General features: G+C 53.0%; 2 protein-coding genes and 2 pseudogenes across 2 annotated transcripts; all 4 read right to left on the bottom strand.

Annotated features, from left to right (window-relative positions):
• Nucleotides 1–11: 11 nt before the first annotated feature.
• On the bottom strand, nucleotides 12–1,574 carry LOC129060698 (basic proline-rich protein-like; the record flags this gene model as incomplete). Its single annotated transcript, XM_054560752.2, has 1 exon — nucleotides 12–1,574. A coding segment is annotated over one exon (1,113 nt), but the record flags the coding sequence as incomplete, so codon positions are not given.
• An 82-nt stretch (nucleotides 1,575–1,656) lies between these two features.
• On the bottom strand, nucleotides 1,657–5,904 carry LOC129060696 (basic proline-rich protein-like). Its single transcript, XM_054560751.2, is given in 5 exon segments — nucleotides 1,657–3,278; nucleotides 3,280–4,288; nucleotides 4,518–4,920; nucleotides 5,065–5,160; nucleotides 5,811–5,904. Coding segments are annotated over 5 exon segments (2,550 nt in total). The 3' UTR covers nucleotides 1,657–2,330.
• Nucleotides 1,658–2,322, bottom strand: LOC129060697 (putative uncharacterized protein FLJ44672; annotated as a pseudogene).
• Nucleotides 5,905–6,285: 381 nt separating the features above from the next.
• The window catches only part of LOC100937191 (methyl-CpG-binding domain protein 6-like), a 56,300-nt pseudogene continuing 38,566 nt past the window's right edge, over nucleotides 6,286–24,019 (bottom strand).

Here is a 24,019-nt window from a genome sequence, read left to right as displayed (position 1 = left end):
CTGGGCCTGTCTACGGGCCCTCGGGAGGCAGGAGACTGGGCCTGGGGAGGCCGACCGGAGGTCGAGCTCTGGGCCTGAAGAGGCCGCCAAAAGTCAAACGCGGGGCCTGGGAGGGCCGCCGGGAGGCGTGAGCCGGGCTGGGCCTAAAGAGGCCACTGGGAGGCAAGAGGAGCTGGGCCTGGAGAGGCCGACTGGAGGAAGTTGTGCACCTGGAGAGGCCGCCGAGAGGCAAGAGCTGGGCCGGGGGAGGCCGACTGGAGGACGACTTGGGCCCGCAGAGGCCGGCGGGAGGAAGAGCTGGGCCAGGAGAGGCCGACTGGAGGACAACATGGGCCTGCAGAGGCCGCCGGGAGGAAGAGCTGGGCCGGGAGAGGCCGACTGGAGCACGCTCAGGGCCTGGCGAGGATGCAAAGGAGCAAACGCCAGGCCTGGTACGGCCGCCGTGGAGGCAGGAGCTTGGCCTACGCAGGCCCCTGGGAGGCAGGAGCTGGGCCTGCAGAGGCCGCCGAAGGGCAGGAGCCTGGCACGAGGAGGCCACGGCGAGGCAAGAGGTGGGCCTGGAGGGCCCACTGCGAGGTCGAGGCTGCCGGGAGGCAGGCAGGAACCTGGCCCCGGGAAGCCGCCGTGAGGCCAGGCGAGAGCCGGGCCCGGAGAGGCCCCTGGGAGGCAGGAGCGGGGCCTGCAGGGGCTGTTCTCCAGCCAGGGCTGCGTCTGCGCAGGCCACCGGGAGGCAGAAGGCGGGCCTGCAGAGCTTCGGCTGGAGAAAGGGCTGGGCCCACAAAGGCTGGCGGGAGCCGGGCAGGAGCTGAGCCCAGAGAGGTTGTTTGCTTTGCTTGGGAGGCAGGAGTTGGGCCTGTCGACGCAGCCAGGAGGACCAGGAAGAGCTGGGCCCGGAGGGGCCGCCATGAGGGAGGCAGAGGCTGGGCCTCTAGAGGCCGACGGGAGGCAGGAGCTGGCCCTGGAGGGGCCCACTCGAGGACGTGCTGCGCCCGGAGAGGCCGCCGGGAGGCCGGAACTGGGCCCGGGGAGGCCGGCTTCACGACGAGTTGGGCCCGCAGGGGCCGCCGGGAGGCCCAAGCTGGGCCGAGAGGAGCCCACTGGAGGAAGTCTGGGGGCCCGGAGACGCCGTCGGAGGGCGAGGAGCTGAGCCCGGAGAGGCCACCGTCGAGGCCTGAGCTGGGCCGGGAGAGCGTGGCTTGAGGAAGTTTTCGGCCGACAGAGGCCGCCAGGAGCTGGGCAGGAGCTGAGTCCAAAGCGGTTGCTGTGAGGCAGGAGCCGGGCCCGTGGACGCAGCCGGGAGGAAGAGCTGGGCCTGGAGAGGACGCCGGGAGGCTGCAGCTGGGTCTGGAGAGGCCGACTTGAGGAGGTGCTGGGCCTGGAGAGGCCGCCAAAGGGGACAAACCGGGCCCGGGAAGGCCGTCGTGAGGAGCCAGCTGGGCCGAAAGAGGCCGTCGGGAGGCAGGAGCTGGGCCTGTCGAAGCCGCCGGAAGGCAGGCGCGTCGGACTGGGGGGGGCCGCAGGGAGGCCAAGAGCGGGGCGTGGAGACTCCGCTGTGAGGCAGAGCCTGGGCCTGTCTACGGGCCCTCGGGAGGCAGGAGACTGGGCCTGGGGAGGCCGACCGGAGGTCGAGCTCTGGGCCTGAAGAGGCCGCCAAAAGTCAAACGCGGGGCCTGGGAGGGCCGCCGGGAGGCGTGAGCCGGGCTGGGCCTAAAGAGGCCACTGGGAGGCAAGAGGAGCTGGGCCTGGAGAGGCCGACTGGAGGAAGTTGTGCACCTGGAGAGGCCGCCGAGAGGCAAGAGCTGGGCCGGGGGAGGCCGACTGGAGGACGACTTGGGCCCGCAGAGGCCGGCGCGAGGCAGGAGCTGGCCCTGGAGAGGCCGACTGGAGGACAACTTGGGCCTGCAGAGGCCGCCGGGAGGAAGAGCTGGGCCGGGAGAGGCCGACTGGAGCACGTTCAGGGCCTGGCGAGGATGCAAAGGAGCAAACGCCAGGCCTGGAAAGGCCGCCGTGGAGGCAGGAGCTTGGCCTACGCAGGCCACTGGCAGGCAGGAGCTGGGCCTGCAGAGGCCGCCGAAGGGCAGGAGCCTGGCCCGAGGAGGCCACGGCGAGGCAAGAGGTGGGCCTGGAGGGCCCACTGCGAGGTCGAGGCTGGGCCGGGAGAGGCCGCCAACAGGCAGGGGCTGGGCCTGGGGAGGCCACGAGAGGCACGAGCCGGGCCTCCACGGCCCAGCGTGAGGGAGGACCTCGGCCCGCACAGGCCAGTGTGAGGCAGGAGCTCACACCGCTGGGCGGGTTGCGAGAGGCATGAGTCGGGCCGAAACAGGCCACCGTCAGGGAGGAGCTGGGCCTCTCGAGGCTGCCGGGAGGCAGGCAGGAACCTGGCCCCGGGAAGCCGCCGTGAGGCCAGGCGAGAGCCGGGCCCAGAGAGGCCCCTGGGATGCAGGAGCGGGGCCTGCAGGGGCTGTTCTCATGCCAGGGCTGCGTCTGCGCAGGCCACCGGGAGGCAGAAGGCGGGCCTGCAGAGCTTCGGCTGGAGAAAGGGCTGGGCCCACAAAGGCTGGCGGGAGCCGGGCAGGAGCTGAGCCCAGAGAGGTTGTTTGCTTTGCTTGGGAGGCAGGAGTTGGGCCTGTCGACGCAGCCAGGAGGACCAGGAAGAGCTGGGCCCGGAGGGGCCGCCATGAGGGAGGCAGAGGCTGGGCCTCTAGAGGCCGACGGGAGGCAGGAGCTGGCCCTGGAGGGGCCCACTCGAGGACGTGCTGCGCCCGGAGAGGCCGCCGGGAGGCTGGAACTGGGCCCGGGGAGGCCGGCTTCACGACGAGTTGGGCCCGCAGGGGCCGCCGGGAGGCCCAAGCTGGGCCGAGAGGAGCCCACTGGAGGAAGTCTGGGGGCCCGGAGACGCCGTCGGAGGGCGAGGAGCTGAGCCCGGAGAGGCCACCGTCGAGGCCTGAGCTGGGCCGGGAGAGCGTGGCTTGAGGAAGTTTTCGGCCGACAGAGGCCGCCAGGAGCTGGGCAGGAGCTGAGTCCAAAGCGGTTGCTGTGAGGCAGGAGCCGGGCCCGTGGACGCAGCCGGGAGGAAGAGCTGGGCCTGGAGAGGACGCCGGGAGGCTGCAGCTGGGTCTGGAGAGGCCGACTTGAGGAGGTGCTGGGCCTGAAGAGGCCGCCAAAGGGGACAAACCGGGCCCGGGAAGGCCGTCGTGAGGAGCCAGCTGGGCCGAAAGAGGCCGTCGGGAGGCAGGAGCTGGGCCTGTCGAAGCCGCCGGAAGGCAGGCGCGTCGGACTGTGGGGGGCCGCAGGGAGGCCAAGAGCGGGGCGTGGAGACTCCGCTGTGAGGCAGAGCCTGGGCCTGTCTACGGGCCCTCGGGAGGCAGGAGGCTGGGCCTGGGGAGGCCGACCGGAGGTCGAGCTCTGGGCCTGAAGAGGCCGCCAAAAGTCAAACGCGGGGCCTGGGAGGGCCGCCGGGAGGCGTGAGCCGGGCTGGGCCTAAAGAGGCCACTGGGAGGCAGGAGGAGCTGGGCCTGGAGAGGCCGACTGGAGGAAGTTGTGCACCTGGAGAGGCCGCCGAGAGGCAAGAGCTGGGCCGGGGGAGGCCGACTGGAGGACGACTTGGGCCCGCAGAGGCCGGCGGGAGGCAGGAGCTGGCCCTGGAGAGGCCCACTGGAGGACAACTTGGGCCTGCAGAGGCCGCCGGGAGGAAGAGCTGGGCCGGGAGAGGCCGACTGGAGCACGTTCAGGGCCTGGCGAGGATGCAAAGGAGCAAACGCCAGGCCTGGAAAGGCCGCCGTGGAGGCAGGAGCTTGGCCTACGCAGGCCCCTGCGAGGCAGGAGCTGGGCCTGCAGAGGCCGCCGAAGAGCAGGAGCCTGGCCAGAGGAGGCCACGGCGAGGCAAGACGTGGGCCTGGAGGGCCCACTGCGAGGTCGAGGCTGGGCCGGGAGAGGCCGCCAACAGGCAGGGGCTGGGCCTGGGGAGGCCACGAGAGGCACGAGCCGGGCCTCCACGGCCCAGCGTGAGGGAGGACCTCGGCCCGCACAGGCCAGTGTGAGGCAGGAGCTCACACCGCTGGGCGGGTTGCCAGAGACATGAGTCGGGCCGAAACAGGCCACCGTCAGGGAGGAGCTGGGCCTGTCGAGGCTGCTGGGAGGCAGGCAGGAACCTGGCCCCGGGAAGCCGCCGTGAGGCCAGGCGAGAGCCGGGCCCGGAGAGGCCCCTGGGAGGCAGGAGCGGGCCTGCAGGGGCTGTTCTCCAGCCAGGGCTGCGTCTGCGCAGGCCACCGGGAGGCAGAAGGCGGGCCTGCAGAGCTTCGGCTGGAGAAAGGGCTGGGCCCACAAAGGCTGGCGGGAGCCGGGCAGGAGCTGAGCCCAGAGAGGTTGTTTGCTTTGCTTGGGAGGCAGGAGTTGGGCCTGTCGACGCAGCCAGGAGGACCAGGAAGAGCTGGGCCCGGAGGGGCCGCCATGAGGGAGGCAGAGGCTGGGCCTCTAGAGGCCGACGGGAGGCAGGAGCTGGCCCTGGAGGGGCCCACTCGAGGACGTGCTGCGCCCGGAGAGGCCGCCGGGAGGCCGGACCTGGGCCCGGGGAGGCCGGCTTCACGACGAGTTGGGCCCGCAGGGGCCGCCAGGAGGCCCAAGCTGGGCCGAGAGGTGCCCACTGGAGGAAGTCTGGGGGCCCGGAGACGCCGTCGGAGGGCGAGGAGCTGAGCCCGGAGAGGCCACCGTCGAGGGCTGAGCTGGGCTGGGAGAGCTTGGCTTGAGGGAATTTTGGGCCGACAGAGGTCGCCAGGAGCTGGGCAGGAGCTGAGTCCAAAGAGGCTGCTGTGAGGCAGGAGCCGGGCCCACGGACGCAGCCGGGTTGAAGAGATGGGCCTGGAGAGGATGCCGGGAGGCTGCAGCTGGGTCTGGAGAGGCCGACTTGAGGAGTTACTTCGCCTGTAGAGGCCGCCAAAAGGGACAAACTGGGCCTGGAACGGCCGTCATGAGGAATGAGCTGGGCCTGAAGAGGCCATCGGGAGGCAGGAACTGGGCCTGTCGAGGTCACTGGGAGGCAGGCTGGAACTTGGCCCTGGGAAGCACCTGTGAGGCGAGAGCTGTGTCTGAGAAGTCCCTGGGAGGCAAAAGCGGGGTCTGTAGGTGTTGTTCGGCAGCCAGAGTTGCATCCGTTCAGGCCCCCTGTAGGTATAAGTTGGGCCTACATAGGTTTGTCGGAAGAAAAGTTTGTTCCTGCAGATCCTTGTCTTGAGAAAGGCTTGTGCCTACAAAGGCTGGCATTATCGGGGTAGTATCTTAGCCCAGAGACGTCTGTTGTGAGGTGGTAGGTTGGCTTGTTGATGCAAACACGAGAAACACCTGGGCCTGGAGAGGTCGCCACGCACAAGAAAGAGTCTTGGCCTCTAGATGCCGACGGGATTCAGGAGCTGGTACCAGATGGGCCCACTTGAGGACATGTTGCACCTGGAGAGGCTGCCGGGAGGCTGGATCTTGGCGTGGAGAAGCGGACTTCAGGACGCTTTGGGCCAGCAGAGGCTGTCAAGATGCCCAATCTGGGATTAGAGAAGCCGAACGGATGAAGTTTGCGGGCCTGAAGACCCGCACTGGAGGGCAGGAGCTGAGTCTGGCGAGGCCTCCGTGAGGCATGAGGTGGGCCGGGAAAGCTTTGTTTGAGGAAGTTTTGGGCCTACAATGACTGCTAGGAGCTGAGTAGGAGCTGAGTCTGAAGAGGTTGCTGTGAGGCAGCAGTTGTGCCTGTAGATGTAGCTGGGGGGAACAGCTGGGCCTGGAGAGGAGGCCGGGAGGCTCCAGCTGGGTCTGGAGAGGCCTACTTGAGGAGGTTCTGGTCGTGGAGAGGCCGCCAAAAGGGACAAAGTGGGCCTGGAAAGGCCCTTGTGAGGAGTGAGCTGGGTCTAAAGCGGCCATCAAGAGGCAGGAGCTGGTCCTGGAGAGGCTGATTTGAGGAAGTTTTGCTCCTGGAGAGGTCACTGAGAGGCAAGAGCTCCTCCTGGAGAGACGGACTTCAGGAAAATTTGGGCCTGCAGCCGCCACGTGGATGCAGGAGGCTAGCCCTGTAGAAGCTGAGATGAGCACCACTATTTCAGCCTGCAAAGGTCGCTGGAAGGAAGAGCTTCGCCTGTAGAGATTGACTGGAGGAAGTTCAGGGCCGGTAGAGGATGCAAAGAAGCCAACGCTACGCTTGTACAGGCCGCTGTGAGGCATGAGGTTGCCCTACAGAGGCCACTGGGATGCAGGAGCTGAGCCTGTAGAGGCTGACTTCAGGACGATTTGGGCTGCAGAAGCTGTTCAGAGGAAGAGCGTGGCCTGGACATGCCGACTGCAGGAAGCTGTGGGCCTGGAGCGGATGTCAAAAAGCAAAGGCCGCCGAGAGGCCTGAGCCTGGCCTATAGAGGACATTGGGAGGGAGGAGCTGGACCTGTAGAGGCTCCTGAAAAGCAGGAGTTTGGCCTCAGGAGGCCACGATGAGGCAAGTGGTGGGCCTGGAGGGTCCACTGTGAGGTAGAGTGTAGGCCTGTGTATGCCGATGTGAGGCAAGAATTGGGCTGGGAGGAGCCGTCTTTGGACAATTTGGGCCTGCAGAGGCTGCCAGGAGGCAAGAGCTGTGCCTGGAGATTCCGCCTTTTCGCATGAGCTGGGCCTAAAGGGGCCATTGTGAAGCAGCACCTGGACTTGTCGTGACTGCTGGGAGGCAGGCAGATTTGTGGCCCGGGTAGGCCACCATGAGGCAAATGCTCAGTTTTCGGAGGATGCCGTGATGCAGGCAGAAACTCAGCTTTCAGAAGCTGCCGTGAGGGAATATTTGGTCCTGTCGAGGCTGCCAGGAGCCTGAAGGTGGGCCTGGAAAGCTTGACTTTAAGAATTCTGTGGCCTACAGAGGCTGCCAGCAACTTGGCAGGAGTTGGGCCAAAGGAGGTTGTTGTGAGGCAGGAAATGGGCCCATTGACGCAGCCGGGAGGATGAGCTCATCCTGGAGATGCCAAATTGAGGACATTCTGGAGAGGCTGCAAAAGGCAAAAGCTGTGCCTGGAAAAGTCACCATGGGGCATAAGCTTGGCCTAAAGAGGCCTTTCAGAGGCAGGAGCTGGGCCTGTAGAGGTTGCTGAAAGGCAGCTGCTTGTTCTGAGGATGCTACAGTGAGACACGAGCTGGATCTGAAGGTTCCACTGTGAGGCAGAGGCTGGGCCTGTAGAGGCCAACAGAAGGCAGGAGCTAGGCCTGAAATGGCTGATTTGAGTAAGTTTGCAGCTCTGAGAGTCCACAGGAGGCAGGAATTGGGCCTGGATAGGCGACGACAGGCATGAGTTGGGCCTAAACAGCCCAGTGTGAGGGAGGACCTGTGCCTGTTGAGGCTGCTGCCAGGCAGGCAGAAACTTGGCCTGGGGCAGCTGCCATGAGGCAAGAGCTGGGCCTGGAGAGGCTCCTGGGATGCAAGAGCAGGCCCTGCAAAGATTGTTCTCAAGTCAAAGTTGGGCCTGAACATGCCACTGGGAAGCAGGTAGGCCTGGAGAGTTTGACTTGAGGAAGTTTTGGGCCTACCGCAGCTGCCATGAGCTGTGCAGGAACTGGGCCTAAAGAGGTTGTTGTGAGGCAGCAGACTCAGCCACGAGGAAGAGCTGAGCCTAGAGAAGCCACCCTGAGGCAGAGGCTGGGCCTGTAGAGGCCGATAGGAGGCAGGAACTGAGCCTGCAGAGGCCAACTTAAGGAGCCTTTGGGCCTTCAGAGGCTGCCAGGAGGCAGTAGCTGGGACTAGAGAGGCTGAATTAAGGAAGTTTTAGGCCTGGAGATGACATCCCAGGGAAGGAGCTGGGCCTGGAGAGGCCACCATGAGGCATGAGCTGGGTGTAGAGGCCAGTGTGAGATAGGACCTGGGCCTGTCCAGGCTGCTGGGAGACAGGCAGGAACCTGACCAGGGGAAGGCTGCCATGAGACAAAAGTTGGGCCTGGTAAGGCCCTTGTGACTCATAAGCTTGGCCTAAGAAGGCCACCGAGTGGCAGGAGCTGGGTGTGTAGAGGCTGCTGAAAGACAGGAGCTTGGCTTGGGGGGGTGCCGCAGTGAGGCAGATATTGGGCCTGAAGAATCTGCTGTGAGGCCGATGGGAGGCAGGAGCTGGGCCTGGAGAGGCCACCAAGATGCAGGAGCTGGGCCTGGAGAGGCTGCCAATAAGCATGAGCTGGGCCTAAAGAAGCCAGTGTGAGGCAAGAGATTAGCCTGGAGAGGCCAACTTGAGGAAAATTTTGGCCTGGAAAGCCTGTCAGGGACAGGAGCTGGGCCTGGAGAGGCCACCGTGAGGCATGAGCTGGGCCTAATGACAACAATGTGAGGCAGGAACTGGGCCTGTCGAGGCTGCTGGGAGGCAGGCAGGAACTTGGCCGGGGATGATCTCCGTGAGGCAAGAGCTGAGCCTGGAGAGGCCACTGTCACGCAGGAGCTGGCCCTGTTCAGGCCACTGGGAGACAGAAGTGTGTGCTGGAGAACTTGATGTGAGGAAGTTTTGGGCCTACAAAGGCCACCAGGAGCTGAGCAGGAGCTGAGTGGAAACACATTGTTGTGAGGCAGGAGGTGGGCCTGGAGATGCAGCCAGGAGGAAGAGCTGGGCCTGGAGAGGCCCACTTGAGGAAGTTCTGGGCCTGGAGAGGCTGCCAAAAGGCAAAAGCTGGGCCGGAATGGCCACTGTGAGGCATAAGCTTGGTCTAGAGAGGTCATTGGGAGGCAGGAGCTGGACCTGTAGAGGCTGCTGAAAGGCAGCAGATTGGCATGGGGGGCTGCGGTGAGGCAGAGGCTGGGCCTGGAGAGTCTGCTGTGAGGCAGAGGTTGAGCCTGTAGAGGCAGGAGTTGGACCTGGAATGGCAGACTTGAGAACGTTCTTGGTCTGGAGAAGCCACCAGGATGCAGGAGCTAGGCCTGGAGAGGCCACCGAGAGGCATGAGCCATGCCTAAAGAGGCCAGTGTTAGGCAGGAGCTCTGCCTGAAGAGGCCGACTTGAAGTTTTGGGCATGGACAGCCTGTTGGGGGGCAGGAGCTGGACCTGGAGAAGCCACCGTGAGGCATAAGCTGGCACTAATGACGTTAGTGTGAGGCAGGATCTGGGCCTATCAAGGCTGCCAGGAGGCAGGTAGGAAACTGTTCAGCGAAGACCTCCGTGAGGCAAAAGCTGGGCCTGGAGAGTCTGCTGGGAGGTAAGAGCTGGCCCTGGAGAGGCCATTGTCACGCAGGAGCTGGGCCTGGAGAGGCCATTTTCACGCAGGAGCTGGGCCTGTCCAGGACATTGAGAGGCAGAAAGTGGGCCTGGAAAGCTTGACTTGAGGCAGTTTTGGGCCTACAAAGGCCACTAGGAGCTGGGCAGGAGCTGAGCCAAAAGAGGTTGTTGTGAGGCAGAAGTTGGGCCTCCAGGCACAGCCAGAAGAAAGAGCTCAGCTTGTAGAGGCCACCTGGAGGCAGCAGCTGGGCCTGGGAGGCTGACAGAAGGCAGGAGCTGGGCCTTGAGGGGCCGACTTGTGGACATTTTGGGCCTGGATAGGCCACCCAGAGGCAGGAGCTGGGACTAAACAGGCTGTTTTAAGGCAGGAGCTGGGCTTGTACAGGCTGCCGGGAGGCAGAAGGTGAGCCTCAAGACACCACTGTAAAACAGGAGCTGGGTCTTGGAGGGTGGCTGTGAGGCAAAAGCTGGCCCTTGGGAGGCTGATGAGAGGCAGGAGCTGGGCCTGGTGAGGTCAATTTGAGAAAGTTCTGGGCCTGGAGAGAAGGCTGGGAGGCAGGAGCTGAGCCTAAAGAGGCCATTGTAATGATGGAGCCACGCCTGTGGAGGCTGCCGTGAGGCAGTAGCCTCATCTGCAGAGACTGTCGTGAGGTAGGGTATGGGACTAAATAGGACATTGGGTGCCATGAGCTTGGTCTGTAGAGGCTGACTGGAGAAAGTTCTAGGCCTGAAGAGGCTGCTGGGAGGCAGGAGCTGGGCCAAAAGAATCAAACACATTACATTTATTAGGTACTTTATTTCCCCTATTATGTTGTAAGATATAATGAAATCATAGAATTCACCATAATGTAGCATCAGTGGCTGTGTTAAGCCTGTTTTCCTGTGACTAGATGGTCCCATCCTCTGAGCATGATGGGAGAAAGTGACAGATCATCAGGCATTAGATTCTCATAGGGACAGCGCAACCTAGATCTCTCACATGCACGGTTCACAAATAGGGTGTGAGCTCCTATGAGAATCTAATGCTGCTGCTGATCAGAGAGAAGGCGGAGCTCAGGCAGAAATGTGAACAAAGGGGAGTGGCTGTAAATACAGATGAAGCTTCCCTCACTCGACACCACTCACCTCCTGCTGTGTGGCTCCTTACAGCTCCATGGCTCAGGGGTTGGGGACCCCTGCTCAAGTGCATCCAAAAGGACCCTTCCCACACCACTCTTCATAGTGGTCAAGTGCAGCAACCACTTAACTCCCAAGGCATGTGCCTCAGCTGGCATTTCATCACAATCAACAGTAAGTGGTAGCTTGAGTCATTGTGAGGTCACTTCCTGGAAATCACCAGCATCCCATTTCCCATTGGCAAGGAGCTCAGCACTGCCCCTTGGATAACCAAACCTATGCCCAAATCCCATCTGTGTGGGTTTATCTCCTGGGACCCTTCCTAGCATATTAGTCAGAGTCCAATCAGGAGACATAAACCACTCAAAAGTTTTAAGTGGTAAAATTTAATACAGAGAATTATTCATTATAACAGGGGAACAGCACAATGAGAGATTGGCTAGCACAAACTAAAGAGAACTCTAGAAAATAAAAGACTAGTACAGGCCAGACATCACGGCTCATGCCTGAAATTCCAGCAATTTCAGAAGCCAACGCAGGAGGACTGCTTGAGGCCAGGAGCTAGAGACCGGCCTGGACAGCACAGCAAGACCCTGTCTCTATCCAAAAAAAGAAAAAAATTAGCTGGGAGTGCTGGTGCACACTTGCAGTCCCAGCTACTCGGGAAGCTGACATGGGAGGGTAGTTTGAGCATGGGAGGTCAAGGCTGCGGTGAGTCATGATTATGCCATTACAGTCATCAAGCCTGGGTGACACAGCAAGACCCTGTCTCAAAGAACAAAACAACAACAACCATTTACAGACAGAAAGGAAATAGAGCTAATAAGCTATGGAAAGATGTTAAAATGTGACAAATAAAGTAACATGAGGTCTTTTATCTATTTAAAACACTGAAAAAAAACTTATTAAATTATAATACCCTGTGCTGGCAGAGGTGCAGTGAAATGGACACTTTCTTATATTATGAGGGGTGTTTTAAGTAGTACATAGCCTTCCAGGGTAAAGCTTGGCAATTTTTTAAAATAATAAAGACAGGGTCTCACCTTACTGCCTCCTCCAACTCTTGGCCTCAAGCAATTGTCCTGTCTTAGCCTCCAAAGGGCTGGGATTATAGCTGGGAGGCACCCAAAACCTTCTCAGTTTACATCAAGGGCAAACAGAATGTCCATTCACCATGACTCACAGTAATCTTACTTCTGGAAATACCTTAGGGAGGCAATTCAATCTAAACAAAAGGTCAACTGTACAAACAAGTGAAAATCTAGGAGTGATTGAAGACAGAGTAGTTAAGTGAAATAAGAAACAGTTATAAGAAACTAAACTATGATATTTATAGGCATCTAGTAAAAGGTCACTTCATGTTAGCTGCTACTTTTTTGAGACGGAATGTCACTCTGTCACTCAGGCTGGAGTGCAGGGGCCTGATCATGACTCACTACAATCTCAGCTTCCCTGAGCTCAGGCGATCTTCCCACCTCAGCCTCCCAAGTAGCTGGGACTACAGGAACACGTCACCACACTAGGCTAATTCATGTATTTTTCTGTAGGGATGGTGACTCCCTTTGTTTCCGAGACCTGTCTCAAACGCTTGACCTCAAGCCATCCTCCTGCCTCAGCCTCCCAAAGTATTGTGATTAATGGTGTGAGCAACCACACTTGGCCAGCTGCTACTTTTATCAATATTATTATTCCACCCTATTAAAAATTATTTGTCGTTACAAATTATTATTTTAAAGGCTACAGAACAGTATGTGTCCTACAGCATAATTGTAAAACCACATACAGTTGTCCCTTGGTATACAGAGAGAATTCGTTCCAGCCACCTATCTCTGCATATATCAAAATCTATGCATACTCACATTTCGCAGTCATCCCTCTGGAACCCACATACAGAAAAAGTCCAAATATGAGTTGGGCATAGAGGCAAGCACCTATAGTCTCAGCCACTTGGGAGGCTGAGGTGGGAGGATTGCTTGAGCCTGGAAGGTTGAGACTACAGACAGCTGTGACAGCACCACCACACTCCAGCCTGGACAACCAAGCAAGACCTTGTCTTGGGGGGGGAAAAAAAACAGGTTAGAAATTATCTAATGAGGTTTGTTGGGTAAAACTCCATATAAGCAAAATATATATTAATGAAGCAAATCATGATAAATTAGTACAACGGACTTTTTGGAGTCTCTGACAATAAAGGTAAGAAAAATGCAAAACACAGAGATAGATGGTAAAAAAAAAAGAAATTAGGGAAGCATTCTATATGTCTAATAAGAAGATGCTAGCCATGTTTGTGCAGCAGCAGTATGTCGCAATACGACATACCTTGGAGAAAAGTTAACCGATGAGGAAGTTGATAAAAATGATCAGAGAAGCAAAATACTGATAGCGATAGTCAATAAACCACGAAGAATTTCCATAAGTGATGTCAGCAAAGTGGGAATATTGTACAGTGTGTGTTGAAGTTCTTATACAACAGTTTATTTGCCTTTTTTTTTCTGTAAGGAACATATATACTACAAGTTCTTCTTGCTGTCGAAAGAATATGTGTGAATAAGTTATTTGAACTTACTCTTCTGTTTTTCTACTTTTCCTGCCATCATCCCACAGCCTTTAGACATTTTTTATCTTTTTAGAAAATTGAACAAGCGCTTGTTGTCATGGTTCATACCTCTAGGATGGGAGGCAGAGGTGGAAGGGTCACCTGAGGCCAGGAGTTTGACACCAGCCTGGCCAATAAAGTGAGACCCCATGTCTACAAAACAATTTAAAAATTAGCCAGGTGTCATCATGTATACCTACAGTCCCAGCTACTCAGGAGGCTGAGGCAGGAGGATCCTTAGCCCAGGAGTTCAAAGCTGCAGTGAGCTGTGATGGCACCACTGTACTCCAGCCTGAGTGACAGGGTGAGATCCCATCTCCTAAAAGAAAAGAGAAAAAAAGAAAATAGATTAAGTAGCAAGTTCCATGTGCCTTACTTTGAATATTTCTAAACTAGAAGTTCTCAATCTTTTGGGGTCTAGCATCCTTTTACATTTTTTAACTTTATTGAAGATCTCTAAGACTTTTTCTTTATATAAATATATTAAAATTAGAAAATATAACTAAATTTTAAAAATATTATTACATATTAATAAAACCATTACATGTTGATATAATACAAATTTTTAAAAATATTTAATATTCATTACATATTAATAATAAAATCATTACATGTTAATACTCTTTTTTTTTTTTGGAGATGGAGTCTCGCTATTTCACCCAGGCTGGAGTGAAGTGGCGCAATCTCGGCTCACTGCAACCTCCATCCCCAGGCTCAAGTGATTCTCCTGCCTCTGCCTCTCAAGTAGCTGGGCAGGTGCCCACCACCATGCCCGGCTAACTTTTGTGTTTTTTCAGTAGAAACGGGGTTTCACCATGTTGGCCAGGCTGGTCTCGAACTCTTGACCTCAGGTGATCCATCCCCTTTGGTCTCCCAAAGTGCCAGGATTACAGGCATGAGCCACTGCACCCACCCCAATTAATACATTTTTAAAAACACTGATTAGTCAGGCAACAACACTGGGCAGCGGTCTCCTCATTCCCGGAAATACAAACCCCACTGCACGGCTCTGAGGTTGCAAGGGCTGCAGAGACAAAAGGCTCTAACTTGAGATTTCATTATTTTATTTGTATTTCTGTTTGTACTGTGAGACAGGTCGTGCTCTGTCACCCAGACTGGAGTGCAGTTGTGTACTTACAGCTCACTGCAGCCACAATCTCTTGGGCTCAAGCCATCTTGCTGTCTCAGCTCCCCAGTAGCTGGTACTACAGTTGAGTGCTACCATACCTGGCTATTTTTTAAATTTTTTGTAGAGTGAGGGGTCTTGCTATATTGCCCAAGCTGGCCTCAAACTCCTGACCTCAAGAGATCTGCCCACCTCAGCCACCTGAGTAGCTGGGACTACAAGTATACATCACCATGCCTAGCTACATTTATTTTATTAAATTTTGAAAAACATTTTTGTAGAGAGGAGGTCTTGCTATGTTGCCCACGCTGGTCTTGAACTCCTGCCCTTAAAAGATACTCCCATCTCTGCTTCCCAAACAGCTGGGACTAGAGGCATGAGCCACTGCACTGAGAATGAAGAGATTTCTTTAATCTAGCATCCCATACTTGGTAGGATTGAGAAAGGCAGTAGTGTTTTTTAAAATTACTTAATAATTCAGTAAGAATCAAACTCAACCTTGACCCCTGCCTTCTCTCACACCCCACATCTAGTCTGTCAGGAAATCCTGTTGACTGTCTTCAACACGTACTGAAGATCCCCACCCAGCAACTCCCTGGCCTCCTCCCCTACTTCTCTCCTCTGACCATCTCTCACCACCACCAAGACCCTGGTCAAGACCACTAACATCTCCTGCCTGATGTTGACACAGCTTGGCCCCCATGCTTCTACCCACATCTTCCCACAGCCTTTCTCAACTCAGCAGCCAGAGAATGCTTTTATATCAGGAGACAGATCATGTCGCCTCTCTGCTCAGAACCCTCCCACAGTTCCCATCTCAGTCAGAGTAAAAGCCAAAAACCCCCAGCAATAACCTCCCAGGGCTTATGTGATATGTATTGATCCCTTCCCCTAATTCTCCCCCTCTATCCTTCTGCTCCACTGGCCTCCTTCCAGAGCCTTAGACACACCTCAGACACTTTATTCTGTTTTTCTGCCTATAATCCTCTTCCCTCAGCACCTTGGCCAACTCCTTCCCCTCCTTCAAGTCTTTGCTCAATTTTCACTTAGGAGGCCACCCCTGACCATTCTATTTAACATTGCCATCTGTCCCCATGCCCACCATGCTCATGTCTTCTCTTTTTTTTCTTTTTTTCTTTCTTTCTTCTTTCAGTCCCTCTCTCTTTCACAAGATCTCACTCTGTCACCAAGGCTGGAGTGCAGTGGTGCAATCACAGCTCACTGTAACCTCAAATTCCCAAGCTCAAGCGGTCCTCCCACTTCAGCCTCCCTAGTAGCTGGGACTACAGGTGTATGCTATCATCCCTGGCTCATTTTCCTTATTTTATTATTTATTTTATTTTATTTATTTTATTTTTTATATATTTTTTTATTTTATTTATATATTTTATTTTATTTTATTTTAAATTTTGAGACAGAGTTTCACTCTTCTTGCCCAGTCTGGAATGCAATGGTGCAATCCCAGCTTTACTGCAACTTCCACCTCCTGGATCCAAGTGATTCTCCTGCCTCAGCCTCCCAATAGCAGGGATTACAGGTGCTTGTCACCACGCCTGGCTAATTTTTGTATTTCCAGTACAGACAAGGTTTTGCAATGTTGGCCAGGCTGGTCTCGAACTCCTGACCTCAGGTGATTCACCCACCTCGGCCTCCCAAAGTGCTGAAATTTCAGGCATGAGCCACCGTGCCCAGCCAATTCTTTTATTTTTCATAGAGACAAGGTCTCACCATGTTGCCCAGGCTGGTCTTGAACTCCTGGCCTCAAGTGATCCTCTTGTCTAAATTCCTGAAGGGCTGGGATTGCTGGCATTAGCCACCATGACTGGCTTCATGTTCATTTCTTCTTGCTGCTGCAACAGTTTGCAGTTTCTTACATTTAGTGGCTTAAAACACCACCAATCTACCATTTACAGTTCTGGGGGCCAGAAGCCCAAAATAGGTCTATTAAGGCTAAAGTCAAGGTGTCAGCAGGCTGCATTCCCTCTGGAGACTCTAAAGCGTTCCCTTAGCTTTTCCAGCTTCTAGAAGCCACCCACATTCCTTGGACCATGGCCCTTCACTCCATCTTCAAAGCTAGAAGTGAAGCATCTTCAAATCTCCCTCTCTGACCTCTGCTTCCATCACCACATCTCCTGCTCCAATTCTAACTCTCCTACCCTCTTTCTTTCATAAAGATCCTTGTGATTGCTGGGCATGGTGGCTCCCACCCATAATCCCAACACTGGGAGGTCAAGGCAGGAGAAACACTTGAAGCACAAAGTTCGAAACTAGACTGAACAACATAGTGAGACCCCACCTCTAGAAAAAAATTAAAATAAATATTAGCCAGACATGGTGGTGTGCACCTGTAGTCCCAGCTACTTGAGAGGCTGAGGTGAGAAGATCACTTTAGCCCAGGAGTTTGAGATCGGCCTGGGTGACATAACTTAAATCTCATCTCTATGAAAATGAGCTGGGCATCAGTGACATGCATGTGTAGTCCCAGCTACTTGGGAGGCTGAGGAGGGAGAATGGCTTGATCTCAGGAGGTCAAAGCTATAGTGAGCTATGATCACATCACTGCACCCCAGTCTGGATGACACAGGAAGATTCTGTCTCAAAAAAAGAAAATAAATACATATTTAATCTCTGTCCCTGGTTCCTGGCACAGAGCTTCTAAAGCTCTTACAAAGACCTCAGTGATAGACATGATAGGAGCGTCTTTTGTTTTTAATATTTAGTCTTGGTCCCAGGTTTCTAATACAACAGCCTCTAAGAACTTTGGGGGCAACCACATGATTAGAGGCTTGGAACTTTCAGCCTCATGCACTGAACTCCAGGAGGAAGAGGGGCTGAAGACTGTCTTAATCACCAGTAGCCAAAGATTTTATCAATCATGCTTCCATAATAAAGCCTCCATAAACACCCTGAATGGGGTTTGCAGAGCTTCTGGGGTTGCTGAACACAGGAGATGCTGGGAAGGTGGCATGTTCAACAGAGGGCATGGGAGCTCTGTGCCCCTCCTAACTTACCTTGCCCTGGGCATCTTTTTTTTCTTTTGAGACAGGGTCTGGCTCTTTTGTCCAGGCTAGAGTGCAGTGGCACAATCTCAGCTCACAGCAACCTAAGCCTCCCCAGTCCCCAGCTCAAGGCATCCTCTTGGCTCACCTTCCTTGGTAGCTGGAATAATAGGTGCACAACACTGCACCCAGGTATTTATTTTTATTTTTCTAACTTTTTGTAGAGATGGGTTTTCACCATGTTGCCCAGGCTGATCTCAAACTCCTGAGTTTAAGTAATCCTCCCACCTCAGCCTCCCAAAGTGCTGGAATTACAGACATGAGTCACCACATCCGGGAAGTACGTCTCTTTCACTGGCTGTTTCTGAGATGTATCCTTTACAATAAACCAGTAATAGGAAATGAACTGGCCAGATACAGTGGCTCACATCTGTAATCCTAGCACTTTAAGAGGCTGAGGTGGGAGGATCACTTGAGCCCAGGAATTTGCGGCCAGCCTGGGCAACACAACAAGACCCCATCTGTACAAAAAATAAAAGAAATTGGCCAGATGTGGTGATGCAGGCATGTAGTCTCAGCTACTAGGGAGGCTGAGGTGGGAGGACCACTGGAGCCCAGGCAGTTGATGCTGCAGTGAGCTATGACTGCACTATTGCACACCAGCCTGTGCAACAAAATGAGAACCTGTCTCTCAGAAAAAAAGAAAATAAACTGTTTTTCCGAGTTCTGTAAACCATTCTAGCAAATTATTAAACCCAAGAAGAGGGTCATGGGAACCCCTGATTTGTAACAGGTTGGACAAAAGTACAGGTGACAACCCAGGACTTGCCATTTGCATCTGAAGTGAGGATAGTCTTGTGGGACTAAGCCCCTAACCTCTGGGGTCTGTGCTAACTCCAGGTAGTGTCAGAATAAAATTGTGGGATACCCAGTTAATATCCAGAACACTGGAGAACTTGGTGTACAAACTCCACACACACGTTCAGTCAAAAGTGCGTGAGTAGAGACAAACACAGGCTTTTCTGTCACCTGTCTACCTGCTTAACTGCATAGGAGAGGCAATACGTGGTGCTCATGAACAAAGCAAGCATTAAAGTCAGACCAGACCCAACATTTGACTCAGTCTTAATATCCAGGTGAGCCTGGGCAAATCATTCATTATTCCTAAGTCTTCATCACTTCATTCATAAAATGGGGATAACTGTGGCACCTACCTGTGATTTTGTGAGAATTAATGAGATATTATTACGCTTGGTGTTATTGTGATCATTATACCTATTCCAAATTATTTGACAAGGACAGGGATGGATGATAACATCAAAACATTAGAAACTGTAGTGAGGTCTCTCAGGCAAAATTCCATACAATCAAATTTATTGTCGCTACAAAGCATTACTGCCACACTTAATTCACCATTTCCTGAAAAAAAAATGTGCCAGCTTCATTGTTCAGGTCATTACAGTGCTGGTTTCCCTGCCTGGGCAGCTCACTCCATCCCATCCCAGCCCTTTCCCCATCCCTCCACCTCCCCCCTTCCCTCCCCATTCTCATACAACTCTTCCTCATCTTTCAGGACTTGGTTTCAAAGGTCACCTTAACTGGAAGCTTCTCTCACCCTCCAGAAGAGCTTCCCATTGCACTTGATGCATGCACTATTATTTGATCATTTTTGAGTTCTATTCCAAGTCTTTTTGTACCTGAATAACATGTTGCCCAGTCAGTCTCTCTTCCTGGACTCTGAAGTCTTTCATGGTAGATCCAGCTGGAAGTTGACAAAAAGACATTCTTTTGAAATAGAACGATGACACAGACAGACATAAGTTCTTAAATGTTTTAAATGGTATGTGAAACTTTAACAAAATTCAAAGGCTTCTGGGGAACACTTAGGAGGGAAAGTTACTGGGAATGTCATAAAGGATTAATTTGTATTTTATTTTATTTTATTTTTTGAGACAGAGTCTCATTCTGTCACCTAGGTTAGAGTGCAGTGGTGCAATCAGGGCTCACTGCAGCCTCGACCACCTGGGCTCAGGTAATCTCATTTAATTTTTATTTGGTTTAAAAAACTCATGTGTTGGTTGAGCGTGGTGGCTTATGCCTGTAATCTCAACACCCTGGGAGGCTGAGAGAGGTATATTACTGGAGGCCAGTAGTTTGAGATCAGCCTGGAAAACATACTAAGGCCCTGTCTCTACCAAAAAATAACAGAGTGAATGTGTGGAAGGCAATTTTTCCACAGACTGGGGGTGAAGGAAATGATTTCAGGATGTTTCAAATGCATTACACATATTGTGCACTTTATTTCTATTATTATTATGTTGTAATATATAATAAAATAATTTTACAACTCACTACAATGTAGAATCAGTGGGATTGCTGAGCTTGTTTTCCTGCAACTAGACTGTCCATCTGGGGTGATGGGAGACAGTGACAGATCATCAGGCATTAGATTCTCATAAGGAGCACGAAACCTAGATCCCTCACATACACATAACAGGGTTCGTGCTCCTAGGAGAGTCTAATGCTGCTGCTGCTTTGACAGGACATGATGCTTAGGTGGTCATGCAAGTGATGGGAGGGCTAGAAATACAGACGAAGTTTCCCCTCACTCGCCTACTGCTCACCTCCGGCTCTGTGGCCCTGTGGTTGGAGACCCCTGCTCAAGTGCATCCGAAAGGATCCATCCCATGCCATTCTTCAGAGTCATCTTTACTGCCACAGTGGTCAAGTGTAGCACTCCTAAGCTCGCAGGGCCTATGGTTCAGCTGGCATTTCATCACAATCAACAGTAAGTGGTAGCTTGAGTCATTGTGAGGTCACTTCCTGGAAATGACCAGCATCCCATGTCCCACTGGAAAGGAGCTGAGCACTGCTCCTTGGATAACCAAACCTATGCCCAAATCCCATCTGTGTGCATCTATCTCCCGGGATCCTTCCTATTATCAATTCTGTATTCGTAGGAGTCCAATCAGGAGACACAAGCCACTCAAAAGTTTAAACTAGAATGAGGAAAGTGGCTCACACTTGTAATCCCAGCATTTTGGGAGGCCAAGGTGGGTGGATCGCTTTGAGCTCAGGAGTTTGAGACCAGCCTGGGAAACATTGTGAAACCCCATCTACAAAAAACACAAAAACTAGCCAGATGTGGTGGCATATATCTGTAATCTCACCTACTCAGGAAGCTGAGGCAGGAGAACTGCTTGAGCCTGGCAGGTGGAGGTTACAGTGAGCAGAGATTGTGCCACTGCACTCCAGCCTGGGTGATAGTGTGAGACCCGATTTCAAAAAAAGAAGAAGAAGAAGAAGAAAAACAATATATGTAAATTTAATATAAAAAGTATTAATTTTGGCCAGGTGCAGTGGCTCACGTCTGTAATCCCAGCACATTGGGAGGTAGAGGTAGGCAGATCACCTGAGGTCAGGAGTTCGAGACCAGCCTGACCAACATGGAGAAACCCCGTTTCTACTAAAAATATAAAATTAGCCAGGCGTGATGGCACATACCTGTAAATCCCAGCTACTTGGGAGGCTGAGACAGGAAAATCGCTTGAACCCTGCAGGTGGATGTTGCGGTGAGCCGAGATCACGCCATTGCACTTCAGCCTGGGCAACAAGAGCTACACTCCATCTCAAAAAAAAAAAAATTAATTTTAACAGAGGATCAGCATACTGAGGGACACACTAGCACAAATTAAAGACAACTCTAGAGAATACACAACTAGCAGAGACCAGGCATGGTGACTCAAGCCTGTAATCCCAGCAACTTGGGAAGCCTAGGCAGGAGGATCGCTTGAGGCCAGGAGTTGGAGACCAGTCTGACAAACATAGTGAGACCCTGTGTCTACCAAGAAAAGAAAAAAATTAGCCAGGTGTGGTGGTGGTGCACACCTGTAGTTCCAGCTACTTGGGAGTCAAGGGTGGGAGGATCCCTTGAGCCTGGAAGTCTAGGCTACGTGAGCCAAGATCCTGCCACTGCACTCCAGCCTGGGCAACAGAGACCCTGTCTTAGAAATAAGATAAGATAAGATAAGACAAGATGGGATGAGGTAAGATGAGATAAAATAAAATAAAATAAAAGTGTTAATCCCCCTATGGGAATCTCCTCCGGCCCTCTCTGGAACCTCACTTGTCAGTTCTTCCTCCCACTTCCCTGTATCTTTAACCTATCCCCCGCTTTTAGCTCCTTCCCACCATCATTTAAATTACTCAACCTTCTTCTATTTTAAAAACCTCTCCCTAAACTCAGTGTGTCCCCTGCTTTAGGTCTCCAGCATACCCACTGAGCCATCTGCTCCCCCTGGTGCCTTCTCCACACAGCAGCCTGAGCCATGTCTCTAATCCATTAATCTTGTCACGTTACTCCCCCATTTACATCACTTCTCCTTGTCTCGGGGATTAAGTCCAAACTCCTTAAAAGCCCCTGCTCTGCCCTGCCTTGCAAGGCAGCCTCACTGCTTGCCCTTCTCCATTTTACCTGCTGTGGAGTCCAACTGAGCCTCATCTGCCCCCTGAATTGGGAATTAGATTCTCATAAGGAGCTGAATCCTGAATCCACATTCTTTCCCCTCTGGGAGTCTCTGAAGTAGGTGATGCCCTCTGCTTAGAGTACACTTCCCCTTAAATCTCTACTCTCTTCCTGGCTAGTTTTGGCTCCTGTCACTTGTCCACTTTGGCATCACCTCCTCCTGGAAGCCTTCCTTGACTCTCCAGATTCTCAGGAGCATGGGAGGTGAAGTGCTCCTCCCATGAATGGATGGAGATTAGCGAGTATGTGTTATTCATGCTTAATTCACCAGTGCTTAGCTGAGTGCCTGGCACAAAACAGTTACTGTGGTGGCCAAAGTAACGACCGCCCCCACCAATTGCTCATGTCCTATATTACAATGCACAAATACATAGGAAGGGGGAATTAAGAGTGCAGATGACATTAATGTGGCTAATCAGCTGACCTTAAAACAAGATTATCCTGGAGTATCTAAAAGAGCCCATGTAATTACAAGTGCTCTTTAAATGTGGAAGAGGGAGGCAGAAAGTTAAGAACCAGAGATGGTGGGCACAATGGTTTATACCTGTAATACCAATACTTTGGGAGGCCAAGGCAGGAAATTCCCTTGAGTGCAGGAGTTCAAGGCCAGCCCTGGCAACATAGTGAGAGGCCCCATCTCTACCAAAAAAATAATAATAATAATCACCGTGTGTCACAGTGCTTACCTGTAGTCCCAGCTACTGGGAAGGTTGAAGTGGTAGGATCGCTTGAGCCTGGGAGTTTGAGGCTACAATGAGCCATGATAGGACCACTGAACTCCATCCTGAGTGACACAGCAAGGTCCTGTTTCTAAAGAAAAAAAAGGACATTGGAATCAGGATCCCCTCCATCCTAAGGTGCCTACAATGCATCTCTCTCTGCAAACGAGTAAACATCATCCTCCAACTCCTCAGAGTGGAGCAGCAGGAAAACTCCCTCACCTCATTTCTGTGCAGTTTGGGAGGCCTGGACAGCCCAATAACCAGCTCCTTGCTGATGACACAATCGGGAAATGGCTGGGGTTGAGCTAAGGAGAATTTGGATCCTTCTTTCTTTTGGTTCTCAAGAGGCAGGGTAGGGGTCAGGCATGGTGGCTCATACGTGTAATCCTTGCACTTTGGGAGGTCAAGGTGAGAGGATCGCTTGAGGCCAGGAGCTCAAGATCAGCCTGGGCAACATAGCGAGACCCAGGTGGCATGCACCTGTGGTGCCCACTACTTGGTAGGATGAGATGGGAGGATTGATCACTGAATCCCAGCAGTTTCAGGCTACCATCAGTCATGATCACACCACTGCACTCCAGCCTGTGTGATAGAAACAGACCATGTCTCAAAAAGTAAAAAAAAAAAAAAAAAAAAAAAAAAAAGAGAGAGACTATAGGCAGGCACCACCACACCACCACATCTGGCTAATTTTTAAATATTCTGCAGAGATGAGGTCTTGCTAGGTTGCCAAGGCTGGTCTAAAACTCCTGGCATCAGGCTGGGCATGAGGGCTCATGCCTGTAAATCCCAGCACTTTGGGAGGCCAAGGCAGGCAGATCACCTGAGGTCAGGAGTTTGAGACCAGCCTGACCAACATGGTGAAACCCCATCTGTACTAAAAGTGCAAAAATTAGCTGGGCAGTAGTGGCATGTGCCTGTAATCTCAGCTACTCGGGAGGCTGAGGCAGAAGAATCACTTGAACCTGGGAGGCGGAGGCTGCAGTGAGCCGAGATCGCACCACTGCACTCCACCCTGGGCGACAGAGTGAGACTGTCTCAAAAAAAAAAAAAAATACAAAGAAAGAAAAACAAAAACAAACAAAAAAAAACTCCCAGCATCAAGAGATCTTCCTATCTCACCCTCCCAATGCCCTGGGATTATAATTTTTGTTTAGAATAATTGAAGACAGTTGTTCTTACACTGCTTTAAGGTATAAAGGAAAAAAAAAGATAATAACAAATGTTGGTGAAGGCCGGGCACAGTGGCTCAGCCTGTAATTCCAGAATTTTGGGAGGCTGAGGTGGGCAGATCACTTGAGGCCAGAAGTACGAGACCAGCCTAGCCAACATGGTAAAACCCCATTACTACAAAAAAATATGAAAATTAGCCAGGCATGGTGGTGTGCACCTGTAATTCCCAGCTACTCAGGATGCTGACATGAGAGAATCACTTGTGCCTGGGAGGTCAAGGCTATAGTGCACTGTGATGGCATTACTGTGCTACAGCCTGAGACACAGAGCAAGCCCCTGTCTAGAAAAAAAAAATGTCAGTGAAGACGTGGAGGAATTGGAACCCACATACATTACTGGTGGGAACATAAAATCATGTAACCAATTTGTTTGGGTATTTCTTTTCCTGTCATTTTAATTGGATTTTTCAAAAAATCAAGACAGGGTCTCACTATCTAGCCTAGGCTGGTCTTGAACTCATGGGCTCAAGCCACCTCCCAACTGAGCCTCCTGAGTAGCTGGGATT

This window comes from Pongo abelii, chromosome 6, assembly GCF_028885655.2.
Source record: "Pongo abelii isolate AG06213 chromosome 6, NHGRI_mPonAbe1-v2.0_pri, whole genome shotgun sequence".
NCBI lineage: Eukaryota > Metazoa > Chordata > Mammalia > Primates > Hominidae > Pongo > Pongo abelii.
Note: the sequence above shows the minus strand (reverse complement) of the source record. Positions and strands in the feature narration are given on the sequence as shown.